The sequence below is a fragment of the Mugil cephalus genome, chromosome 4 (genome assembly GCF_022458985.1).
Source record: "Mugil cephalus isolate CIBA_MC_2020 chromosome 4, CIBA_Mcephalus_1.1, whole genome shotgun sequence".
Taxonomy (NCBI): domain Eukaryota; kingdom Metazoa; phylum Chordata; class Actinopteri; order Mugiliformes; family Mugilidae; genus Mugil; species Mugil cephalus.
The window spans coordinates 4,546,681-4,570,119 of record NC_061773.1 but is presented as its reverse complement, the minus strand read 5'-3'; the positions used below and the strand labels follow the sequence as shown (position 1 = coordinate 4,570,119).

General features: G+C 41.3%; 4 protein-coding genes across 4 annotated transcripts; 1 reads left to right on the top strand and 3 right to left on the bottom strand.

The window, feature by feature from the left end:
* Positions 1-891: 891 nt before the first annotated feature.
* fndc10 (fibronectin type III domain containing 10) lies at positions 892-2,886 on the bottom strand. The gene is made up of 2 exons (XM_047583233.1): positions 2,752-2,886; positions 892-2,604 (listed from the first exon to the last, which is right to left on the bottom strand). The coding sequence occupies exon 2, from the start codon at positions 2,476-2,478 to the stop codon at positions 1,480-1,482; it is 999 nt and encodes a 332-aa protein (XP_047439189.1). The 5' UTR covers positions 2,479-2,604; positions 2,752-2,886; the 3' UTR covers positions 892-1,479.
* Positions 2,887-4,504: 1,618 nt separating this feature from the next.
* Positions 4,505-5,934, top strand: LOC125006940 (olfactory receptor class A-like protein 4). The gene is made up of 2 exons (XM_047583474.1): positions 4,505-4,803; positions 4,886-5,934. Exons 1-2 carry the CDS (start codon positions 4,717-4,719, stop codon positions 5,906-5,908), a joined length of 1,110 nt encoding a protein of 369 aa, XP_047439430.1. The 5' UTR covers positions 4,505-4,716; the 3' UTR covers positions 5,909-5,934.
* An 81-nt stretch (positions 5,935-6,015) lies between these two features.
* On the bottom strand, positions 6,016-8,701 carry LOC125006295 (olfactory receptor class A-like protein 4). Its single transcript, XM_047582228.1, has 4 exons — positions 8,438-8,701; positions 7,990-8,253; positions 7,040-7,285; positions 6,016-6,889 (listed from the first exon to the last, which is right to left on the bottom strand). Exons 1-4 carry the CDS (start codon positions 8,699-8,701, stop codon positions 6,677-6,679), a joined length of 987 nt encoding a protein of 328 aa, XP_047438184.1. The 3' UTR covers positions 6,016-6,676.
* Positions 8,702-11,238: 2,537 nt separating this feature from the next.
* On the bottom strand, positions 11,239-18,630 carry LOC125006986 (von Willebrand factor A domain-containing protein 1-like). The gene is made up of 6 exons (XM_047583538.1): positions 18,298-18,630; positions 13,464-14,003; positions 13,019-13,297; positions 12,239-12,514; positions 11,744-12,022; positions 11,239-11,599 (listed from the first exon to the last, which is right to left on the bottom strand). Exons 1-6 carry the CDS (start codon positions 18,377-18,379, stop codon positions 11,580-11,582), a joined length of 1,476 nt encoding a protein of 491 aa, XP_047439494.1. The 5' UTR covers positions 18,380-18,630; the 3' UTR covers positions 11,239-11,579.
* Positions 18,631-23,439: the final 4,809 nt, after the last annotated feature.

The following is a 23,439-nucleotide window of genomic DNA, read 5'->3' as shown; positions in this document are numbered from 1 at the left end:
TTAAAATGTAGTAGTGACCCGATACTGACACATCTGTTATAACCCGAAACAACGCAACACACGGTATAACTTAAGGCATACGACACCCAGGCATAGCATTACGACCATTATAACTTCTTAATATTATGTAGGTCCAAAACACTTGTGAGTCATCGGAGACAGAATGTTGTTAGTGGGTTTTTTTTTGGGTCATGTGGGTTGAGGGGAGGGGCCTGCCTGGATACATCGAGGAGTGTGATTGCTATGGGGTGGGGGTGCCTGATCTGGTTTAGGTGGGTGTTACATGTGTAAGGAACATCCACATTAATACCAGGTCCAAAAGTTTCCCAGGAGTAGTCTGCATTGAAATTTCATAAGATGATCAATGTTATTTACTTCTCCTGCCAGTGGTTTTAATGTTATGGCTGATCTGTGTAGTTCATACAGTGGAGTGGTGATAAGAAAGCAGTGCCAACCCGTTTCCATAGCAGTATTTTATGTCTCCAACCATTAATTGGTTCTGAATTTACAGCTTTTAGTGCTATAGCTACATTCATGTAATCTCTGTGTGGCCTATTGTCAGTCTAACTGCAATTGCGGTTGTGTTTGTCCTGAAGAAGGTCGATAGACCGAAACATCGACCAAAGACCCAATAAACAGAGCTTAAACATGAGTGCGGGAGCAACTTGTGATTTTTTACCGTGAATCTTTCTGGCCACCATCCATTCAAGGAGAATGTGCATGTTGATTGAGCCTTGGTTTTGAAAAATTCAACATGTTCTGATAAAAAGTTGTATCTTTGCTCACAACATGTGTTAGTCGCAAGTGACACACACACACACACACACACACACACACATATACACATGTATATAAATATACACACACTAAAAAAAGAGGACAACTGTAGTGTAATAAAAATGGCCTCATTGTACTTTATTCACTGACAGCGGGACAGAAAGACATTCTAACTCAATATGTGTGGCACAGTATTTAGAGATTGTACATTAGATTGTATTGCCCTTCACAAAATGGTAGGCTACAAACACACACTGTATGCAGACCTAATAAGCAAAGTGGCTTGATGATTTAAGTGGAAAAGTGTAATTCAGTAAAGTTTTTTTGTTCATGTGTCCCAACAAGGACACTTTCATAGGCTGCACATTTAGTTGTTATTTCTGCCATTTAATCACTTGTATTGCTGTATAAATGCTGCCTGCTTGCAGATTGACAGATTCAATCACAGACAACACTTAACAAAAACATAGCACAGTAAACTACTGTATTTACTAAATGCAGTGTATCAGTAATTTTGGTTTAGTGCACCCTCGCAGAGGTTGACAAGGCATGTTATTTTCAGATCCACAGTAGATTGTGCTTCAGTCTGGTCATAACAGGAAAAAGTATATCACATTGAAAAGTTAGTGTTGGTGACTGTGAATGTGAGATTAGTTATGACCATGAGGGCTGTTAAATGTAGGCCATGTCATTTACAGTGCATCAGTGACGTGAGTGAGTACGGTAAGAGTATGTGTGCTGTGTTGTTGGGCTCATGATGTTCTCTGTGATGTATGCCACCAGCAAACAGATGATGACCAGCATCACGCAAATAGCCCCTCCCACCGTTGTCATGGCAATTACGATGTCCTGCATCCCAGATGGTGGCAGTGTGAACTCCACACAGTCCTGCTGCGCTCCCTTTTTCGTTGGATCTGGGTGAGACAGGGAGCGTAGACAGATGCGGTATGGGATATTTTCATGCAGCTCGGTGAGGAGAAAGTCCCTACAGCCTGATCCAAGATGGACACCAGCGCACTCAAACTGAGTGTAGCTTCCGTTCCACCAGCAGTTTAACTCAAAGCCTCCAAGTCTGTGTCGCCGGCCTCTTACAACAATACTTGATCGAGCTTCCTCATTTGTTAAATTTGTCCCACTCTTCATCGGACCAGCTGCTGTCTCTTTAGTCTTCACATCTTGGCCAGTCATTGTGGATTCCGTCTCATGTGTCCACTGTAACAGTACACTGCCGTTAATAAGAATATTTGCCACCAGATTCCCCAAAGAGACAGATGTCCTGCAGTCTCCCTTATGACACCTGTACCCAAACAGTGTATGTCGAAAACACAGTTGCCCCCCAATGCCTCCCTCCATTACTCGGTAGGCACAAACTGGTGACACCTCTTCCTCTGGGCTCCAGCTCAGTGCCCTGATAGACCTTTCAAATATCACAGTAGTATTATTGCCTCGGCTGGTGTTGAAGCTTTTCACATGGCCTGTTATTTCTCCAAGCTTTGGTGATGGCCTGCTATCATGACTGGAGCTGATGTTAGTCTGTCTGAGCCAGTTCGGGGCAGTCCCCACATCCTCCCTGCCTCTCACCTCTGATGAGGATGCTGATGATGAGGCTGAGCTGCCGCGATGAGACCCAGCTGCCTGGTGTAATGTGCACAGCAGGAGTGCCAATAAGGCGAGCAGTGATGGTCGTTGTCGGGTTTTCATCTCCTTCCCTCTCGTCGAATTATTCTCGTTCACAGTGGATCAGATGGGCGATGGCGCAAGACGGGCTGATGTATGCCATAAGATCCGCTCTAGATCGATGCGAAACAAGATAGCGCGTCCATGTATCTGCGACAGAAATAACATTTAATCATGCGGCGATCCAGTCAGCAGCTTTGACCTTGCACAGGATAATGATGAAGTTAACAAAGCGCGTAAACGGTGCTAAAAGTCGGTGTCGCGCCCACCATACAGACATTAATGAAAATCACTTACTTATTGCGGGACCTGACCTGGGTTATCGTGCCATCGGATCTGCTTTCTTCTTCCTGTCTGGCTTGACGTAAAAGCTTCGATGCCCGCTGTGTGAGAGTGCACGTGGAGGAGCGCGCGTCGCCGAGTTTACTGGGAGCGTGGGTGCGTGCACAAAATATCCACAGTCATCATCCAACTCAGAGCTTCAAGTGTTTATCAGTGACAGAAATAACAATGAGAGTCCTGAAAACATCCCTGGATCCTGTGCTCACCTGCACACCACTTGCAATTATAGGACTGATAAGATCAGAGATAATAATGTGTCCCCAATACCTGTGAAAACAAACCTATAACATAACACTCAAAACCTGTTCTCCACAAGCCATAATCCCCCCTTTAGATGGTAACACTTATAGTACAGTTTCCACCATTTCACTCATTCATTTAATATGTAAAGACAGAACATAACAACTGATGCTTTAGATGAAATCTAAGTGACATCTAAATGTTGAAATCTAAATGACATTTCATCAAAGAGAATACAATGATATTCAATTTCTAATTTATAACATTTCCTTAAAGTTTGTTAACGATAATGTGAAAAGTTCCTGCGTGTTACATACAATAAACATGAAATATTAGTTTAATTTCTAATTCCTTAATTGTCTAACTGACAAATCTCTATCCATAAAAAGGCAGCGTTTAAGAATAATAGGATAAAAAGGAATAGTTTCAAACCCTTTATTCTGCAATCGTCCACAACACAGGCATTGACTGGTGATGACAAACGGATAGATGTTGCTGCTTAATGTTCCTGGTTTGAAATAATATGAGTAAATGCTGTTTTTGGTTATGGATCAATGAGTGTGGAGGAAGCTTAAGTCCCACAGTTTTGGTTTTGTTGAGTTCAGCTTCATGGTCATTTTGCTCTACTAAATGGAGTTTTAGAATAAGATCTTGAGGTTATTTTCTTCTTCTGATAATGCAAACAACAAAGTTATTTTCAGAGCCAACTACGATTTGAGCTCTGAAATGTATGATACCCATAAATACTGAACATTACGATCTTCACAAGAGGCAAAGGCAAAGGCAAAGGCAAAAAAATAAATAAATAAATAAATAAAATAAAAATAAACTGTAATTCCTCCCTGTTCAGGGAGCTTTGTAGGCATTAGTTCACCCTACTTCTCTAGTTAATATCATTGTCAATGAGGGAAAGGCATTATCAGTTGGAACATAAAATACATATGTTTTATAGCATGCTATTTTCAAAGAAGAACTGTTTCACGATGATAAATTAACTCAGGCTTCTTTGTTCTGAACTGTGGGCTACATTTAATTTAGCACTGTGCTTAGGTGAGATTATTCCACGCAATAACTGTGTTGTCCCAAGAGAAAAACATGGCAACCCAGTAAATAATTGGCACCTAGGGAGAGGTTAAATGGCTGACTGAAAATATCAAACAAAGGGATGAATCAGCTGGACTAGATGTCCCTGAAAGCATCATTGGTTAAATCGTTAGTTGTTTGTATATGTGATTACTTCATTCTAGCTATTATTGGTTATCTAAGATGAACTTTGAAAATAAGCAATGGTGGAGACACCGGGGCCAGTTTTCTGTCCATCACAATATATAGTTATGTGATGTGGTAAACATGATCTTCATAAACAGCTCCCACATGTTGTTGATGCTATCGTTGTTCTTGTTAGCATTAAATTTGCAGTTGGTTGATGACGCAGGATGAAAACATGGAAAATGCCTTCCACCTCACACTCGAATTAGATGAAATTGACCTTGAGCCTGGTCAGCAAAGAGTAACTCATGTGTAATGACTCTATTTGTTTGTCTGTGTGTGCACATATAAAACACCATTTGGGGTCATTTGCAGCAGTAGTGGTGAGCGTGAAGCCCCGATGTCTCGCTGTTACATACATGCTGGTCATAAAGAAAAAGCAAACTATGTCGACATGCAGAGGATGATGCCATGTCAGAGGTCCTCACTATCGATGCTATTTTGTTTGGGTTCTTGGTCTTTTCTGGCATTCTGGGAAACATCTTGGTCATCAATGTGGTGAGAACACACATTTAAATTGTTAAGTGGGCTGAATGTTTTGGTTTGGATTGTTCTCAGTCTGTCTTTTTTTTGCTCTTAGGTGTTTAAGTCAGCCATTGAGAGTCCATCTCGGAGACTCCCTCCCTCCGACACTATTTTGGCACACCTGTCTCTTGCCAACCTCCTGACCTCACTCTTCCGCACAGTTCCTATTTTCATATCGGACTTGGGCTTGGATGTGTCTCTGTCTCCGGGATGGTGCAGAGTTTTCATGTTGCTTTGGGTGTGGTGGCGAGCTGTGGGATGTTGGGTAACTTTAGCACTTAGCCTTTTCCACTGCACTACCCTCAGGCGAACACATGTGAACTTTGGTCCTCTCGCACAGCAGAGGGAGAGGCGGCGTGTATGGATTGTTCTGGGGGTTGTATGGGGGGCAAACCTGGCCTTTTCCATTCCTGCACTGGTATATAGCACTCATGTTCATGGCAACGCCACGGTGGAACTGATGGTGATCAGCTGCACCACAAGACCTCTGCTGGGCTGCATCTGGGAGTTCCCCTCCATCGAACAAGGCTCAGCGTTCGCGTCCGCTTCACTTGCACTCAACGAGGTGCTGCCGTTGGTGCTGATGGTTTGCACCAACTTGGCCACACTGCACGCTCTGGCCAAGCACATCCGAGCTGTTACCTCAGGGGGAGACTCAGGAGGAGCCCATGGGGAGCTGGACAAACATGTGTCCACTGAACGTAAGGCAGCTCATGTGATCATGTCACTGGTGTCCCTCTTTGTGGTCTGCTGGGCGTTGCAGGTTGCTGCGGTGACATACTACAACCATGATGGAGGGCACCATGCTGAAGGGCTGCTGACTGTTGCTCATTTCTCTGCTTCCCTGTTTGTAGGATTCAGTCCCATGGTGGTGGCACTGGGACATGGCAAGCTAAGGAGAAAAATTACAAATATGATACTGGGATGGACTAAAGTTCTTCATGGTCACAGTGAGGACACAGTAGAGGCGAGTAAATCCCCAAAGACTAAAGGAAAGAAGGGTAAAGAAACTGTTTTTGTTCTTCAAAAAGAAGCAAACGTCACAAAGGTGAAAGAAAAAATTAAAGCAAACAAGTAATGGAAGTAAAGAGTTATTACGCTGTTAATATAACATTAACTCCTCCTCCTCCTACTACTTTTCCTTTGAACAGAACTGTTGTCAAGCGTTATTTTAACTTTTTCCTGAGTTTATTGCAGGTCAGACTGAGACTCAACGTAATGTATAATTCAGAAATAATATAGTGCCATCACGCAGATAATGTTGTGATATGTATCCTAATAATATCCAGATTTTTGTTTAACTGACTTTTTGTTGTTGTTTGTGAAATCAAATATGGTCTCAATAGCAACTTTCCAACAGTTCAAACTACGTAGTCTCTAACACAACAAAAATACTCTTCCCCAAAATGTAGTACAAAGAAAGAAGGAGAAAAACAAAACCTTATACATTTGCTGTTTGAACATATATCTATATAATTTGGTATCTGCTATGACTTTAAATTTAACCTGTGTGTTATGTCTCTAATCTCTAATCTGTTATAAAGACAGATTATATTATGGGCGAGTGTACACCATTACAATATATTCCCTTGAGATTTTCTTGAATGTCATTTTATTGTGTCTTTCTTTGGATGTCTCATTAACATAAACACACTAAAACAAATCTTTGTAATTGTGATTACTTCTTTACATGCATCGGTCTATCTCTAGCCACACAAGCACACATGGAATCTTACAGAGTCTTTGTCTATGATGGAAGACGGTGCTGACAAAGCTTTATGATCCGCTGTGTTCTGTTAGTTGCATCCCCAGTGAATCAGCAGTGTCACATCAGCCAGCAGCCATGTCAATGAGTGAGCGTTGACTTAATACAAGTACGCAGGCCCCGGTGTCCTATTGCCAGGACAGCAGGTGACATGGCAATGAAGATAATGTTGGCAAACCGAGCAATGATCAGGAGAAAGTCAGCGGAGGAGCCGCGGTTGTAGTTGAAATAGTTGACAGAGATAACGCTGGTTCCCCAAGATGCAATGAAGAGCATTATGAGAGCGAGAATCACCTGGAAAATCACAAAAAGGCAAAGAGTGGACATTCACATACTGTGAGTCCCATAAAAATATTCTATATATATTAAGATTCAAATGTACTCATTTACTAGTTTTTACAACCAATGAGTGTTGTGGTAAAAAGTCTTGCTTCTGTTTCTCACCTTGGCTGCTCGTCTCTCAGCTGGCACCCGCTTTATAACAGGTCCATCTTTCACTGAACTCCGCACCCTACCATGTGTGTAGAGTGTGTAAAGGGAGCTCATATTGGTTAATGCCATCAAGAAGATGGGAATAGTTTCATGTATCACCATGGATGTGGTGGCATAGGCCAGGCCACTGTAGCTGGAAGGAAAGTTCCAGACACAGCCCAGCAGGGGGCGCGTTGTACTGCTCACCAGCATCAGGGTCTGAGAGAGGAGGAGGAACCAAGGGTCAAAACAGGCAGAAACAGGATCCAACCTACTCTCACTCATTCAGAGATTATTTACTTCCTTAGAAAACGGACACCTACCTTTGGTAACAAATGTATGATGCTGTGGTATTACAAGTACTTCATTGTAAAAGGGATTTAATCTAGAAGTTTGTTCGCATTAAAGATCTCTGTCTAGTAACTAAACCCTTGGTGAGTCTTAAATTAAACCTAAACATTAATTCACAGCACTGGGGAAACAGCACAGACCGTTCATGCTCTAACCGTTCTTGTTCCAAGTTAAAACATGTTTTTTTCATAAATACACCCATTATAGACTAGACAGAAGAACCATCTGAAGTGTACCTGCAAAAGCAAATGAATTAATTCATCATTATAAATTAATTATATTTTAGGCTCTGGTGCTCTCCGACTGTAAATCAAGTCTGCAAGCATTTAGTCAGTTTTACATAATTGCTGGTATTGTTGTGTGGAAATGAAACTTGAAACTTGAAACATTGAAATGTCTGTCAGCTTTACTGAAATAAACACAGACTGTACATTTATGTGCCAATTGCTTCTCATACCTGCAAGGAATTCAGAGCAAACGGTGATTTGAATGTGAACAGTACAAAATAAAAAGTCTAACATATACATAAACACACCTAAATTTCTGCCCAAACCGCCTCTTTTTGGGCTCACCTCTGTAGTGTTCATGTTCCCATTAGTGGAGAAAATGTGAGCAGGAATGGCGTAAATAAAGTTAAGGATCCAGATGAGGCCCAGACTCAGCAGTAAGGTCACAGGAAGGCCTCGGGACCCATGAAGGACCCCAGAAGTTGGTGTCACACGCCTCAAAGTCTGGAGATGGAAGGCACTGAGGAAGAGCGTTGACCACACGTTGACCGATCGCAGCCACACCCAGATTCCCATAAGGAACTGACACCACCCTTTGGATGAGTACAGCTGTAAAAGAAAGAGATGGGAGTACAGGCTCCAGATAAACAGTCTAATTAATGCTTTATGTTTAACTTAAAATTATTTAAATAAACTTAGAAACAATAGTTACAATAGTAGTAATAATACAAAACGAAGATTAATGATTAATAGCAATCAATCTTAAAAACGACTAATCTTAAAGACCACCTACCTCAAGTCCTATGTCTGAGATGACAAGCAGCGTGTTCCTCATCACAGACACCAGCAGGTTGGACAGCGCCATGTTTATAATAATGATGTCCGAGTTACGTCCCCCTCCGCGGTCCATTAACACACTCTTACCGATAACACAGATCACAGTGGCATTACCCACAACGCCCAGCATCACCAGGATAATGTAAAAGGCGGTTTGTACAGGGGACACAGAGACACGAAGTCCCATCCCCACAAGCTCTGCATTTTCATCCTGTTCCATAGTGCCGGATTTAAAACGAAAAAAAAACAAAAAACAAAAAAAAAACAACAGCTCTGTAGTAGTTCTATAAGCTAATAAAAAGTCTTAAAGTGTTTGTCATCTTCATTTTGGATGAAGAGATTTTAAATAAAGTTTCATATTCCAACATACTGCAAACATGTTGGACACCTGTGAATAGCACTAATGGTAGAAAATGTTCTTTCTCTCGATCTTTGCATGTGAAATGAAGGAGTGCAAGTCACTCCTTCTTAGGGCCAATGGAAGAAGAGACGTGCACCTGTGCTGTCACAGCAAAAAACAAACCAAAGCAAAAAACTCCAACGGCCACAGAAAGCTATAAAGCACCACAATGTATGAGGCCTTGGGGAGCTTCAGGTGCATGTTAATGAAACACAAGAGATTAATCAGCTTCCCTAAGTGAAATGTGCTTCCTTTGCAGCTTTATTCCTCATACCACAGGGAAGTTTAGGGCTTTTTTTTTTTTTTGCTTTGCCCCTGCTTGTAGACGGGCTGTCAGCAGAAATTAATTTCCAAAAAGGCAGTTTGACCTAACAGCACGTTTGCAACAGCAAATTCAGTTTTGTCATTCCTCGTTGTCTTGTTTAGTTTTCATAAACCACCGCCTGTGTTCCAAGGGAACAGGCATCCATCAATGTTGGCCAGATTTCCTCCAAAACTGGAAATGCTCTTGTTTAAAATAACAGCATAGCCCTGTTAGGGATTATTTGAAGGGGTCCAGAGATATCCTCTTACACTTGGGACCTCAGAAGTCTCAGTCAACAAAAGACATTTAATTAAAATAATTAAATTATTTAAACTAGAATAAAAAGAAATATGTGGAAGAGGAGATCAGCAAATTATTTATTTTTATATTTCAAAAACACTTAAACTGAGGGATTACATCCCTCTAAACTATTATAACACTTGCTTTATGTCCATCACTGAAGGTTAAAAGTACCTTGAACTTTCCCATTAATGCTCCCATTGAAGTCCTTGACTCTGTTCCACTTGTGACACTACTGCATTGGTGGCTGATAATCAGTAATAATGGGATAGGACCTCTAGTCATGCTCAGTGAGTGGACTTATTTTTATGGCATATTACATGATGGTTTCCATTCACTCAGTGTGCAACACCTAATTACATCCAACAGCCACTAGATGGCACCAACGACAAATTAGAAAGGACAGCAGAAAGGTCCAGTCATTTAAGTTATTTTAGTTATAGTTTATATTGAATCAAATACTTAATAACACTGCAAAAGCATTTTTGAATCTCATTTCTTCTGCTTATCCTAACATCGCATCAATTGTATCAAGCCTCCGTATGAATTCAGTAGCAATGTTCAAATTCAGTTTTCACAGCACATACATGTATTTGGTCATAAAACATTATAAATATCACAAACGATTTGGATACTGACACAGGAGTCGATAACAAGCATCACATTCACTGTCTTTTTGGTTTTTATCACTGACAGCTATGCAGAAACACACCTGACCGTGACATCTGTGTGTTCCGCCAGTGGAGCGTGTGATCCAAGAACTAAACAGCCGTCACAGAGAGAAACCAAGAGAGTAGTGTCTGTCCAGGCAAGTGACAGTTTTTAACTGACTGACAGTCATTAATGATAGAATATTTGTTATATATTTGTTGAACTATAATAGAAAACTGGTTTAAGTAGAGAAAATGTTATATTATAAATGCGCAGGAAAAAAAAGATTGAGGGTGAAGTGACCCGGTGTAAAGACTGTGTGACAATTTCACACTGAATTTTCCCTGAATTGATTCCCACATTTCTTTTGTATTCATTTGGATAATTAAGGAAGAACAAGATGCACTTCAACCTGATTATCACTTTACTTCTGAGATTGCAATTAACTGGGGCAGTTAGGTTTTATCCTTCACAAAGAGGATGTTTGAGGGTTTATGGTACCTTAGAGATTTTAACCACAGATTGTATCTCAGGCATTGGAGTCGAGTTTCCATCCAAACTACAGCCTCAGCTGTGAGAAGACTTGGCTCAGAAAATAAGACATTGATTAATTCTGAGGACCAGAGTTCACTGAAAAAAAAAACTAAACTAATATCTGAGTAACCAGGTACACAACAATACTTCACACTGAACTGTGAATTTATTTAAATGAAAAAAAAAGAAGTTTCAAACACAACAGCTCATCATATTTCATATACTTTTCACCTTATCCTCATATTATATATCTCTCACACACTGATTACACAACATTATGACCACTGACAGGTAAGATTCAGTGTTCTGCTGGGAAACTTTTGGACCTGACATTAATGGGGATGTTACTTAGACATGTAGCACCAACCTAGACCAGACCAGACACCCCCACCCCATAGTGATGACACTCCTTGATGGCAGCAGCCATCCCCAGCAGGATCCAGCCTGACACAGACACGCACACAAAAACAACTAAAAAAACATAAAGAACAGCACAGGGTGTTGTCCTGGCCTCCAAATTCACTAGATCCCAAACTGATCAAGTATCTGTGGGATGATCCACAGAGGCCCCTCCCCTCAACCCATAGGTCCCAAAGGCCCCCACTAAGAACATCTGTTACCAGACACCACAGGACACCCTCAGAAGACCCATGTCCATTCTCTGATGGGTCGCAACTGGTTTGGAGGAACATGGAAGAGCTACAAAATACAAGGTCATAATGTTGTGCCTGATCGGTGTATTTGTTGATATTTATAATAATAAAAGATTGCCTTATGTAGGTTGTTGTTCATCTATTGCTGATGTTGTGTGACAAATCCTGCACAAGGTATCTGGTGCATCAAGCACTTAAAATGCACAATTTCACCCATCGTTTGCTCCAGATGGCCAGTTCTTACAATATCTGGTTGTTAACCCCACTGGCTGGAACCTATTAAAGAGAGAAGATAGAAAAATGGAATGGACAAATGGACAATGCAAATGATACTTGCTCTAATGAACTGAGTTACCGTGTGTGAACATAACTGCAGGAATTAGAGATAAAATGTACGTGGTAATATTCTGTTCAACCAACCTCTCTGAGTGCTGGCGGTACAGCATATCCCATCTCCTCGTCCTGAGCTGTAGACCGGGGTCACACACACTCGGCTGCTCGGTGCCAGGTTCGTTAGCCGTGTTGAACGGGTGGTGGGAGGCAGGTAGGTGGAGGAGACAGAGGACTTTGAACTGGGTGAGTTTTCTCTTTCCCAACTGACCCAGTAGCCTTTCAACCCTTCCTGATAGGCCTGCCATGTTACTTGCACCTCCTGTCGCTCCACTGGTGCCAGCTGAAGGTCAGCCAAGGCAACCATAGCTGTTTCAGGGGAAACAGATGGAAACAAAGCAAAGATTTAAACTTTCTGGCTACACGAAGCTGATACAGCAAGAACAAATAGGAATGCTTCTTAGAAACTCTAAAGTGGCAATTTGTAAATGTCAGCTTTCAATTTGGAGAAAAATGCAGTGACTTTAATTTGAATTATCTGGAACTGCTTGAAACTTGTGTGCACAGAAATAGAAATATCAGTACCTTCCTGAGTGCATGCCCTCACAGACATGGCTCTTTCTTTTCCATCCACATGCAGAGCGCTGACTGTAACCAGATACTGAGTTCCCGGCTCCAGGCCTGTCAGTAAGGTTGAGTTTTTCTGGCTGTGTAACGACACCGTGTGGACATGTCCACTTGGAATAGCTCCGTATTCCACTGTGTACCTTTGTACCTGAGCTGGCTGCAGGGGACCCCAGCTCACACGGATCTGATGAGGGCCAGAATCTGACAAGGAGACCTCTGCTGGACTTAACACCTCTGAGGGAGCACAGAAGAAGGCACAAAGGTGAGAAAATGGCCTCCGTGATCATATGATGAATGGTGCAGAGGTCACATGTTTGTACACCACACATGAAATGAACAAACAACCTGCACAAACCAGCAGTGTGATTTACAGCTTGTAGCTCTGTAAGTCAAAGCTTGCGTATGTTATTAGAAACTATAAATTAGTAGACAGGGAGGTCAATAGCTCCCAGATGGCATGAAAATCATCTAGATGAAAACCAACAAACCTCCTGACAGCTGCTCAGCCAGATAACTGGGTCTCCAGTTTTGTAACAGTGGACATTTTAATATCTACCATTCAATGATGATTAAATTTAACTCTGGCTGAGGATGAAATGACCCAAATCTCTTTAACTGAATGAACCTTCAGATGAGGTGCTTATGTAAACTATTTAATTATAGTTCTTCCTCTGTTGTTTTTGCACGATTATAAAGACACATGTATTTAAAAGTATAATTCTCTCAGACTCTTCTTACCAGGAAGTGTGGTGAAGTCTACGGACAGTGTCATAAACAACCCCAGGTTGGACTCTGGGCGCAGGGAAGCTGTGTAGGTGGTGTCAGGCTGCAGGTCGGTCAGCTCTGCCCTGCTAGAGTCACTGGATATAACGCGTCTGATCTCAGACATGGTTTTCCTAACGGAGTTATACCAGAGTTCATAGTAACCACTGCCTGCACTTAGAACAGGACGCCACTCCAGCACAGCACTGTGGGAAGTCAAGTGAACCACCCTCAGTCGTTCTGCACCAATAATTTCTACAGATAAGACAAAATGAGGAGAAGAGGGGGAGACAGAGATAAAGTAAAGTTCCACTGGAATTCCACTGGAATGAATTATTTAAAGTAATCTCCAGTTATCTCCAGCTTCCTGGAGATACTTCTTCTACTAAACTACATATTTCAAACACACACACACACATACTGATGATGGCCTCCCTCAGGTCCTTCATGATGATGTTGATGTTATCTATGTCCACAAACTGCAGGTGGGACTCCAGGGGCGGTGTCACTGCACGTCGTAACACCTGGTAGTTGCCATGTACTGTGGATACAGCTAACACAGAGACGCCCTGCGCCTTCAGCTCCGACATCGGCCTGTCCACGTCTCCAGGCTGCACTCCATCAGTCAGCCACAGCAGCACCTTTGGCACATTCTCGTCCATCTCTGTCAGAAGCTGCTGGGCCACCCTGAGTGCCGCCTCAGTGTTGGTGTCTCCCTGCAGCTGCTTGACCCTCTGCAGTGCTTTCTGCAGACTCTCTTGATTGCTGTGGACATCCAGACTGAACTCCAGGTGAGGGTTGGTGCCCACCTGCAGCAGCCCCACTCTTACGTGCCCACGGCCCAGTGAAAAGGGGCGGAGCAGGTCGGCGGCGAAGTTCAACATGCGCAAGTACTCGTAGTTTGCTATGCTTCCTGAGGAGTCCAGCAGAATGAGAATATCCCCTTCACAGCAGTTCAACACTGTGCACAACAGGAAGAAAACAAGAAAATCTTTTTCAATAACATGTGTATGGTCGCGTTTTTTGACACGTGCAATAGATAAAGATGTGAGACATCTTTCAGTTTGAGTTGTGTTTCTGGTGCAATTTTCGCTCTCCTTTAACACCGGGTGTAAATCTCTGGTTCTTCAGCTGTTAATAATCCAGCATGTTTATCGGCTAGTGGTAACCGTGTGCGTCGTGTGCGTCGTGCAGCCTATGACCTGAAAGACATTGAAGTGCTCCACAGAACTGATTGAGACAGATGTGGACAACAACTGTGTGCTGGTTTTTTGTTACAACTTTACACTCACGATCATACTATCTATGGTCACACTATTTCACCAAATACCTTTGTTTAAAATGTTAGCGAGATATTTGCATAATAGCTCAAAACACAAACTACAGCTGATACTGATGGGAATCTGATCCTAAACCAAAATACAGCCAAGATTATTACAATTCATCCTGGGGGTAAATCAATGTATGTTTCAGTCCTGTTCATTGCATAGCTGTTATTTTAGTCAAAGTTAACAGCTTCCAAGTAATTTCAACATCCTCCCTTCTAGACACTGGAGTATGTCACAGATGGCTATGGTTTTAATTAAGCATTAACATGAAGTTTTAATCAAATGTGATGTCTTATTAAGTGCCAACGCTACATACATAGGGATACTATAAATTCTTGGCAGTGATGAATCATCTCATCATGACTGCTTTAATATCTCAGTCATATAAAAAAAAGTGCCACTGATTTAAGAGATCTTAGGCAAGGCTCATCTAATTGTCGTGGGTACAGTCACTGTCCTTGGGGGAGCATTAATATGAAGAGTGACAGGTAATAACCGGAATATGAGATGTCTTATTTTATGCATAACTCTAACAGTATCAACACGTCAGAAAAATATTGCTTTGAGAATAGTTTAAATACACAGGCTACACTGGGGGATTTATGTAAGCGAGGAAATGGTCAAATTGTTCACAGACTGGAACTGGAAACTAGAATTTACACCGCAGGTAAAGGGGGATACCTACAGTGCAGGAAGAGAGAAAAAAGCACATATAATTTCTTTGGGGTTTCTCTACTTGAATGAGCACATACTGCTTTCTCCATCTTACCTAACATCATTTCTCAGAAGCAACTGTGTCCCACTTTGTCATCAAAGAGCCAACTTACTGGAATATTTTTCATGAACACATCAATTTTGTGTACAAGCACCATCCTGCACCTGTTTGTACTGGAAACACATTCCCAGTGCATGTGACGTCTAGTAAAAAAAAATATGTGTGTGACTTTCAAAAGTACTGATTGTTGATGTACACATCTGCATTATTGAATCAGTTTATCCATCTCATTCACATTTCTCTGTCTTCCATTTGCATTTCCTCTGCAATACACACACATGTCATTTTATTATAGCAATGGTTCATAATAATTAAACTTATCGAGACAGAAAATCTATTAAAAGTGTCAGGCAACACCTTAATGAAATGCCGATAACTTCGATAGGGAAAAGGGTAGAGGCATGAAAAAAGTGAAATAACTGAAATGTTTGCAAAACCACAGAGGAAGGCAGAAATGAGACAGCGAACGCACAAACAAGCCACTAAAATGAGAACAGATAGTTGGATTAGAGTTTCTGAACGAGATGCAGAGGAATTGCTCTAGCTTTGCATTACTCAGAGGAAAAGTGCATGTGGATGTGCATGCGGGCGGGAGATTTGAGCATGTCATCTGTCATGTAATTGGCCTCAAGCTGTGCCAAGGCCATATGCCACGGTGCAGAGCAGAGGAGATGAATGAAAAATATGTTAATGCTTCCTGTGAAGTTTACAGTGTGTGCTATGAGCATGCACTGACATCAAACAGACAGATGGTAGACATTTCAGTCCATGTTAGATAAGAATCAGCGATGGCTACTTCTATACTCCTGATAATATAGAACATCTAACACATTAACCGTACGTCACTCTAAACGATGACAGGTTTCATGCAGAAAACTGCAGATTAATTAAAAAATTCCACACGTTCCACATGGGTTCTTTTTAGGGGATCTTTAACTCGGTTAATAAGTTTAAATATTTGCTTTTAATTAACTGTGGCCACCTGTAAGCACCGTCACTTTCTCTATGGCAATGTCAACATTTCAAACAAAGCTTCTATTGTGCTTGAGAATACAGAGGGACTTTTCATCAAGGGCATAACTGAAGAAATGCAGTGAGTTGTAATAAAAGAAAAGGTTCCAGTTTTTATCTCAGGGCCCCTTAGTCTTATCAGAAACAAATCACTGCACAGGCTGAGGTATAGCTGTCTAAAAGGATTCATTGATGGTAGCCCAAGCAGTGGGTTTGTGTACCTGCAGCAGAGACTAGCGATGGGGAAAAAAGTGCTGACAAGCCCGGCTCTGTTCAAACAAAACCATCCCACCTCTGAAGCTCACTAATTAACGTGTTGTGTCTCGTTTGTGCAAATAGTCAAAAATGAGTTTGTGGCTTTGCAGTTAACTATGTGCCAGACTATTACCTGGAAGCAGGTTCTCTTTTAGATCTCACTGGTTACCTGGACACTTCTCAGAATCACAGAGCAGTCTGCAGCCGCTATAACATGTCAGACTGTACCACTGCTTATTGTGTGTGCACTGATTAAACACATGAGATATTTACTGGTGAGCTTTATGGGGGTGGTAGTGGTGGATTTGGTTGTTTCATCCCATGACAACTCTTTTTGTGCTAAACTGAATTAACCACCTACTGTCTGTAGCCACACAATTAGAAGGTTAACAGTGGCACCAACCCTTCAGAAAGTTAATAATAATGTTAATAATAATAACGATAAATCGTCAAGTTTTTTTAATCATTATGACTCATTTGTTGCTTCTACATGCTATATGCACACTGTGACCTTATATAATTATCTATAATTTTCTTAGCTATTTCATTATTTTAGCATCCAACCTTCAAAAGTCCACGTAGAACAAATATACCAGCTCTACATTGTCCAAACTCCGAACTGCATCCAAACACAAAAAGTTGTTCTGTGATCAAATGAATAAATATGTTAGTAGAAGCACTGTTGCATTTGAGATAATAACTTGAAGACTACAGATTAATAACACACAGACTCTGAACAGAGACAGAGATCCAGAGGGTTTTTAAAGTCTGTGCTGCAATAATTTTGACATAGTGCTTCTCTCTATCCCGGTTTTATGAAGGCGCATTAATCAGCTTCATCTCGCATGAACCCAGACAGTCAAATTCGGCTAAGATGTTTCAGAGGAACCCAGAGCTGGAGAACTCTTTAGGTCCATTCTTTTAACGGACTGAGGTCCAGTTTGGCTGGGAAGTCTTAAGGTGGTGTTCCACTGTGGAAAATGTAACATTTTCCATAGCTTGTTACATTTAATACACTCCTTTTCCCCACAGGAATTCACAAAAACAACTCTGCTTCTCCAAAAGAAACATTGGTGAGATCATCTGCAGTGGGGGATTTATTCTGTAACTTGTGTAAAAATATGTTTATTTTGGAAAATATAAGTAATTATTATGTGGAAAAAATAACTCAGTTTGGACTAATTATACTGATATATTAATATATAAACTGCACATTACTATCTGAATTATTTATATATTTAGTATTTCACAACATCACATTTTATTGGATAATCTTACATTTATATGGTAAATCCTAATCTGCATATTACTCTTATTTCTTTCCTACACGTGATGAAGCAAACACTTAGTACTCAGAGTAAATGCACTCCCATGAAATAAAGAGAACCGTTCTACACTGTCATTCCATATTGTAGCCTGGAGCAATGACTTTTTACAACAATCGGTATTAATGCAGATGATAATACACGTTGGATCACAAACTGTAGGCAGCCATTTAAAAAGGCACACCTCCCATGTTCCCCTGAGCTGAACAACACCGTCCGGGTGACAGTTTACTCAAACCGGACAGCATGTGGAAATGACCCTGTGATAGTTCACCAGCTTTGCTGCTACTAAGTCTTATTTCTCACCCAACTCATCAACATTTGTTAACCGACACCTTTAAACATTTCACTTTAATGGAGGCGGTTCCCTAGATTATGTAGCGGGCTGTTTATCTTTCAAACCAGGCACCGTTCAAAAAATTTGCAAAACTGAATCCCTGAGATCACGTTGCAAATTTTCTACCTGTGTATCATGACGATGTGGTGTTTCTGTGTCATTCGGTACCCGTGTCTGCGCCTCTCATTGTTCATGTCTGTGTCGTAGCCAGGTTATCAACTCACCTGTGGCAGGTACAGTGATTTGCATGTAGCTTCGCTCCAACATCGCCCACAGAAAAACGCACCTAAGGAAAAGACTCTTCATCCTGTTCTCACAGCATTAACAGCCGCGAATCTGATCAGATGAGGTGAGATAACCATTAACGCCGCTTCCCATGGCTCAGCGTGTCTCCGTGTCCAGTGATCCAGTCTGCGTTATTACGCATCTCTCTCCGCCGAGTTTCTCTCCACTCAAAACTTTTCTTCAGGAAAACACCTGCGTCACGGATAATTTTCAGTGTAGTGTTCTCAATGCTTCCTTTAATGCCGCCACACTTTTCCACCAGTCTTCTAAAAGGTTTCCTGGCTGCACACAGTTCACTTTCTTTACTCCTCCTCCAGCTGTAGAGCTCGGAAATTAAGTCATTGTCACTTTTTCCTGAACTTTGGTCTATGAAGGGGTTTCTGAGAACAGATGCTTTCTGGATTATTGCCTGCCTCCCCACCTGCAGAGCAATTTCCCCCCAGTCCAGAGGTCATCACATTTATTTATATAAACAAATGATGTGCTGTAGACCCAATCAGCTCCCATGTGAGACAGAGACGAGAGAATCTAATCATAATGCCAGGATTGAATGTCTGCTGTGGCCGCAAGAAAAACGATCTAATCGGTTTCCCCTGCACATTACCCAGCGCTGGAGGATTTCATCTCCGTTTTCTCTGGGAACACCCTTGAACTTAAACGTCCCTTCGAGACGACCACTAAACTAAACCCCACTTTGTGAGGCAGAAGGAGGGCAAGACAGGCATTTGGATCAAGCAGCAACAAAGAAAAGCATTCAGCGGTTCATTAGACAGGATTACAGTGAACCCCACAGCTGGCACAGAAAGATATTTATATACATTTATCACAGATAAGCACAACAGAATTCACAATCCTGTCTCCTCTATCTCTCAGTCTGTAACCAGATGAAGATAAAAAGCTTAGTAAATGGACAACACTGACTGAATGTGGCCTGTTGGGATCAGAGATCGCTGCATGTGCCCCCGGCCAAGATGGAGTTTCTGTTACCTCACTTCAAAATAATTTGCATAACTCTGCTCTGTCTGTGGCACAGTGGCATTTAATCTTTTTCCAGTTGGTGCCTCGGGCCAGGTGTGGCTCATGGTGGGGTGGTGATAGACAGGAGAAACATAGTTTTTTTAAAGAGGATTCTTTCTATTGTTGCAGGATTAAAAAAATAAACAAATAAAAACTTTTGCTCGACATGTAGAGTCCATTTGCATACTGAGGGAAAACTTTAATCACTATAAAAACAATACTGGTAATAGATTTTATGATTTCTATTACATTATGCAAATAAGGTCTTTTTCTTTCCAGATGAGAGTTGGCAATAAGACACTAAATATAACAGTCAGCCTAGACTAGTTTGGACTAGAAAGATTCCTCAGGTTATGAATTATAGATTAAAGTGGGTCTTGTCCAAAGTCACATGCTTTAAGTCCACAAAGATCACTTTGGTCCTTGAAAATATTAAAGAAATGACACAAAGTAACAAGTTAATTAGTGACTTTAAAATGTGATGGAAGCAAGATTGAGTTTAAACTGTCCCCAGCTTTAATGCTAATCTAAGCTGCTGGAGGTGGCTTCATACGGAAAAGACAACATGACAAACATGAGAAGGGTATCAGTCTTCTCTTCTTCCTTTGAGCTTTAATTAGATAAGCATAAATAAATCCCAGAATGTCAAATTATCATTTTAATATTATATATTTTATCCTAAATATCCACAGAGATAAACTCAACAGACACTCCCTTAATTAAATCATTACACAAAACGCCCACAAATTCATAGAACCTTAACTTGAAACATGCAGAGCAGAGCACGCCAGTAGCACTAGTCAGCCCTAGGCTAAAACATAACCGATATATATACAGTATAACTGCTGGACTGCAATGACATTAGGGAGAGACTTTCATATTCCCCTATGATCTGTGATCGCTAGTGACAAAAAACAAGGTGAACTGGATAATGATATATATATCAACGTATATATAAATATATATACGTTTTACTAACAGCTGCTATTTTGTGGATTTGGACGCCCAACAGTGTACGATATTACTTGTAGGAGTTGTCTTTTTTGTAGAAGATCTGAACGCTTCCATCAATGGTGTTTAAGTTAAGTTGGCAAATGTTTCTAATGTTGCTGATGTTACGCTAACTATAACTACCTTTAGTTTAGTCCGTAGCAGATGTGTCAGTGATAAAGTTAGAGGCCAGGCTGAGACCATTTGGACATGTTCAGAGAAGAGATAGTGAATATCTTGGTTGAAGGATGCTGAGATTAGAAGTGTCAAGCAGGAGGTCTAGAGGACAACTAAAGAGGAGGTTTATGGATGTAGTGAAGGAGGACATGAAGGTAGCTGGTGTAAGAGAGGAGGATTCAGAGGATAGGGTGGGATGTGGGATGACTCACTGTGACGACCCCTGAAGGGAACAGTGGAAAGGAAAAGAAGATCAAATCATAATGGTAATAACATTTACTTTAAAATGAGCCTTTCTCTTCAGCATTTCATTTCACTGCCACACTCTGAGAGCAATCTTTTAGTATCTGTTTGAATTGGATAGATTTTTATATTCATGTGTATAATAAATAACATATTTTTCCTGCTTTTGAACCCAAGCTCGATCGCTCCTTAATCAAACTATAGGCAGGTTGTGTGAGGAGCATTATAAATTCCACATGCATGCAGCACAAAGAAATGACAAATCACCAACCAACAACATATAGTCAGAGTAAAAAAAAAAAAAATCACAGTCTTGTGAACTAAATGAGGAGGTGTGCTATTAAAGAGCCATTTTTATTAACGCCACGTTGACGAGCCCTGCCTGCACTGCGGAGCCCCGCTGATTAACTTCAGATTAATATGCTGTCAGTTCTCCGCCTCAGCTGCACAATTAACTGGATTTGTTATCACAAAAGCACAGTGATGGAATAATATTGACCACAAGGCAGGAGGAATTAAGCTGCAACCTATTTCCCTTTGAGTGAGAATGTGTTCATGATGAGCATGTGAGGTGTACCAGTGATTTCTAGGCTCAACGTCGGAGGCGGAGAAAGCCCTGAAGGACGCCTTTGAACAGAAATGCAGGGAATGTGCAGCATACAGAGCACTTACAGGTATTGATTAAAAGACATCGACTAAAAGAACAGATTAACGGGGATGGAGGCTTCCTTCCTGCCTTCCTTCCGTCTCATCAAATGTCTGGTGCATGTCCGGGCCTGTGGCAGCAACAGCCGTCCCTGTAAGGTTGAAACGGGAATTTCCAATGAAGGGTAACCGAAGGCATCGTTTTCTTCATTTTTGCATGGACAAACATGTACATGAGCAAAACATGCGTGCATACGGTTGTGAGTCTGGGCATGTGTGAATGCGTGTGGATGAGTTGGTGTGTGACCGCTCTTGACAAAAAGCCAAAGAGTGCAATTGAGTGAGTGAGACTTTTATGGATTTTCCACACTGAGGTTTTACAAACATCCACTCAACAGCTAATTATCACAGAACCAGGCTTCTTCTCTGGGGTCATAAAACATGGAAACAGCAATTATCTTGTTTTGGATGTACATGCTTGTATATTTAACAATGACATACAAATGTCAACTTCACAACTTCTTCTTTAACTCTATTAGATGTTGTGTGAATAATTTGCCCAGTATGAGAACTTCTGTTTCTTCAGCATGGTCTATCCTGTTGGCTTCATAAGACTGATTATTTTCTACCTGTTCTAAAAACTAATCATCTATTTCAACTGATCACAGTTAAACTTCTTATAGGAGACATCATAACAGAAGGTTTTCTTCTAATATTTACAGTAACACATATTTTCCAATGTTTCACCACCAGCCAGAATTGATTTTTAATTTAATTTCGGTTGTTGCCAGTTCCTCCATTTCCTTTGGGCATTGCATTATGGGAGAGCTGTGTGCATCAGTGTGCTCACTCCAAATTGGCAACGCTGTCTTTGAGTCATGCTGGAGTTACTGATGGCAAATTGTACAGTCATCTGTTTGGAAAGTCATGATTAGAACTGGAAAACTCTGATGTTTGTGATTTTTTTTGGAAGTGTACCACTTGGGACTGAAGTACAAACCGCTTAACCGAACACAGAGCGGGTTGTACTGTTTCATCTTTAGTACATGAACCTCATGCTGAAGTATCCTCGAGCAAGGAAGCAAAGTCCTGTCAGGACTTTCCTCTGGACACGAGAAATGTCTTCATGAAATTTAATGGCTGTAGTTGTGAGCGATGTTGAGTAAAAACATGAAGTTGTTCAGATTGCAGGATCAGAGAAGCTCGTCCACAGGAATGTGGAGCAGTCAGGTTCAGTACAACAAGTTTATGTGCACCTCATTTTATTCAAACCAAGTTCCTCTCTTTGGGCTGGGTTTTTGACTGAATTCCTTTTGCCCTTTTTTAGGTTTTATCAACATTAATTGACCAGTTTAATTTCTGTTTTTACTGTGTTTACTGTGTTTGTTTCTTGCCTTTCCCCTTACAGACTCAAGGGTTTCACCAGGCATGAGCTGGGTCATGTCTGTCAAACCGTCGAGCTAAGCTAGCATGGGACTTTTCATGGGCATTGACGCCGACACCTCCAGCATGATATCTGATCGTCTCGCTTGGATGGTGCGATGCAGCAGAAATTTTCTACACCCCCTCCCCTCTCTGCTTCAGTGTTCCTGGCATTTTATACTTCACTTCATAAATCTACACTACACGTGTTTGTTGAATACTGACGTTGGGACCTTTTTTCTGGGACTCACAGAGTTAAAACTTGTTATTTTAGAGTAAAGGCCACAGTTAGGTTAGAGTAAGGCCCCGTTTAACTGAGTTTAGTTGTGTGTGAGAGTATGTGTGTGAGAAAGCCGGTACTGAATAAAACCTAATCACAAGATTCAGAGCTCTGTCGGGAGACAAGTCCGTCCGAATAAATAAAAACTCTTCAGTGTCGGCCTAGAGAGCACTAACCTTCAGCTGCCTCATAAAACACAGAGAGGCACTTCATAAATACAGTTCTGGCTCCTCGTGAAGCTCTGAGTGCAGTTTGCCAATTAGTTACTGCGATAAGGCACTCTGGAATCATTCTCACATCTCATTCA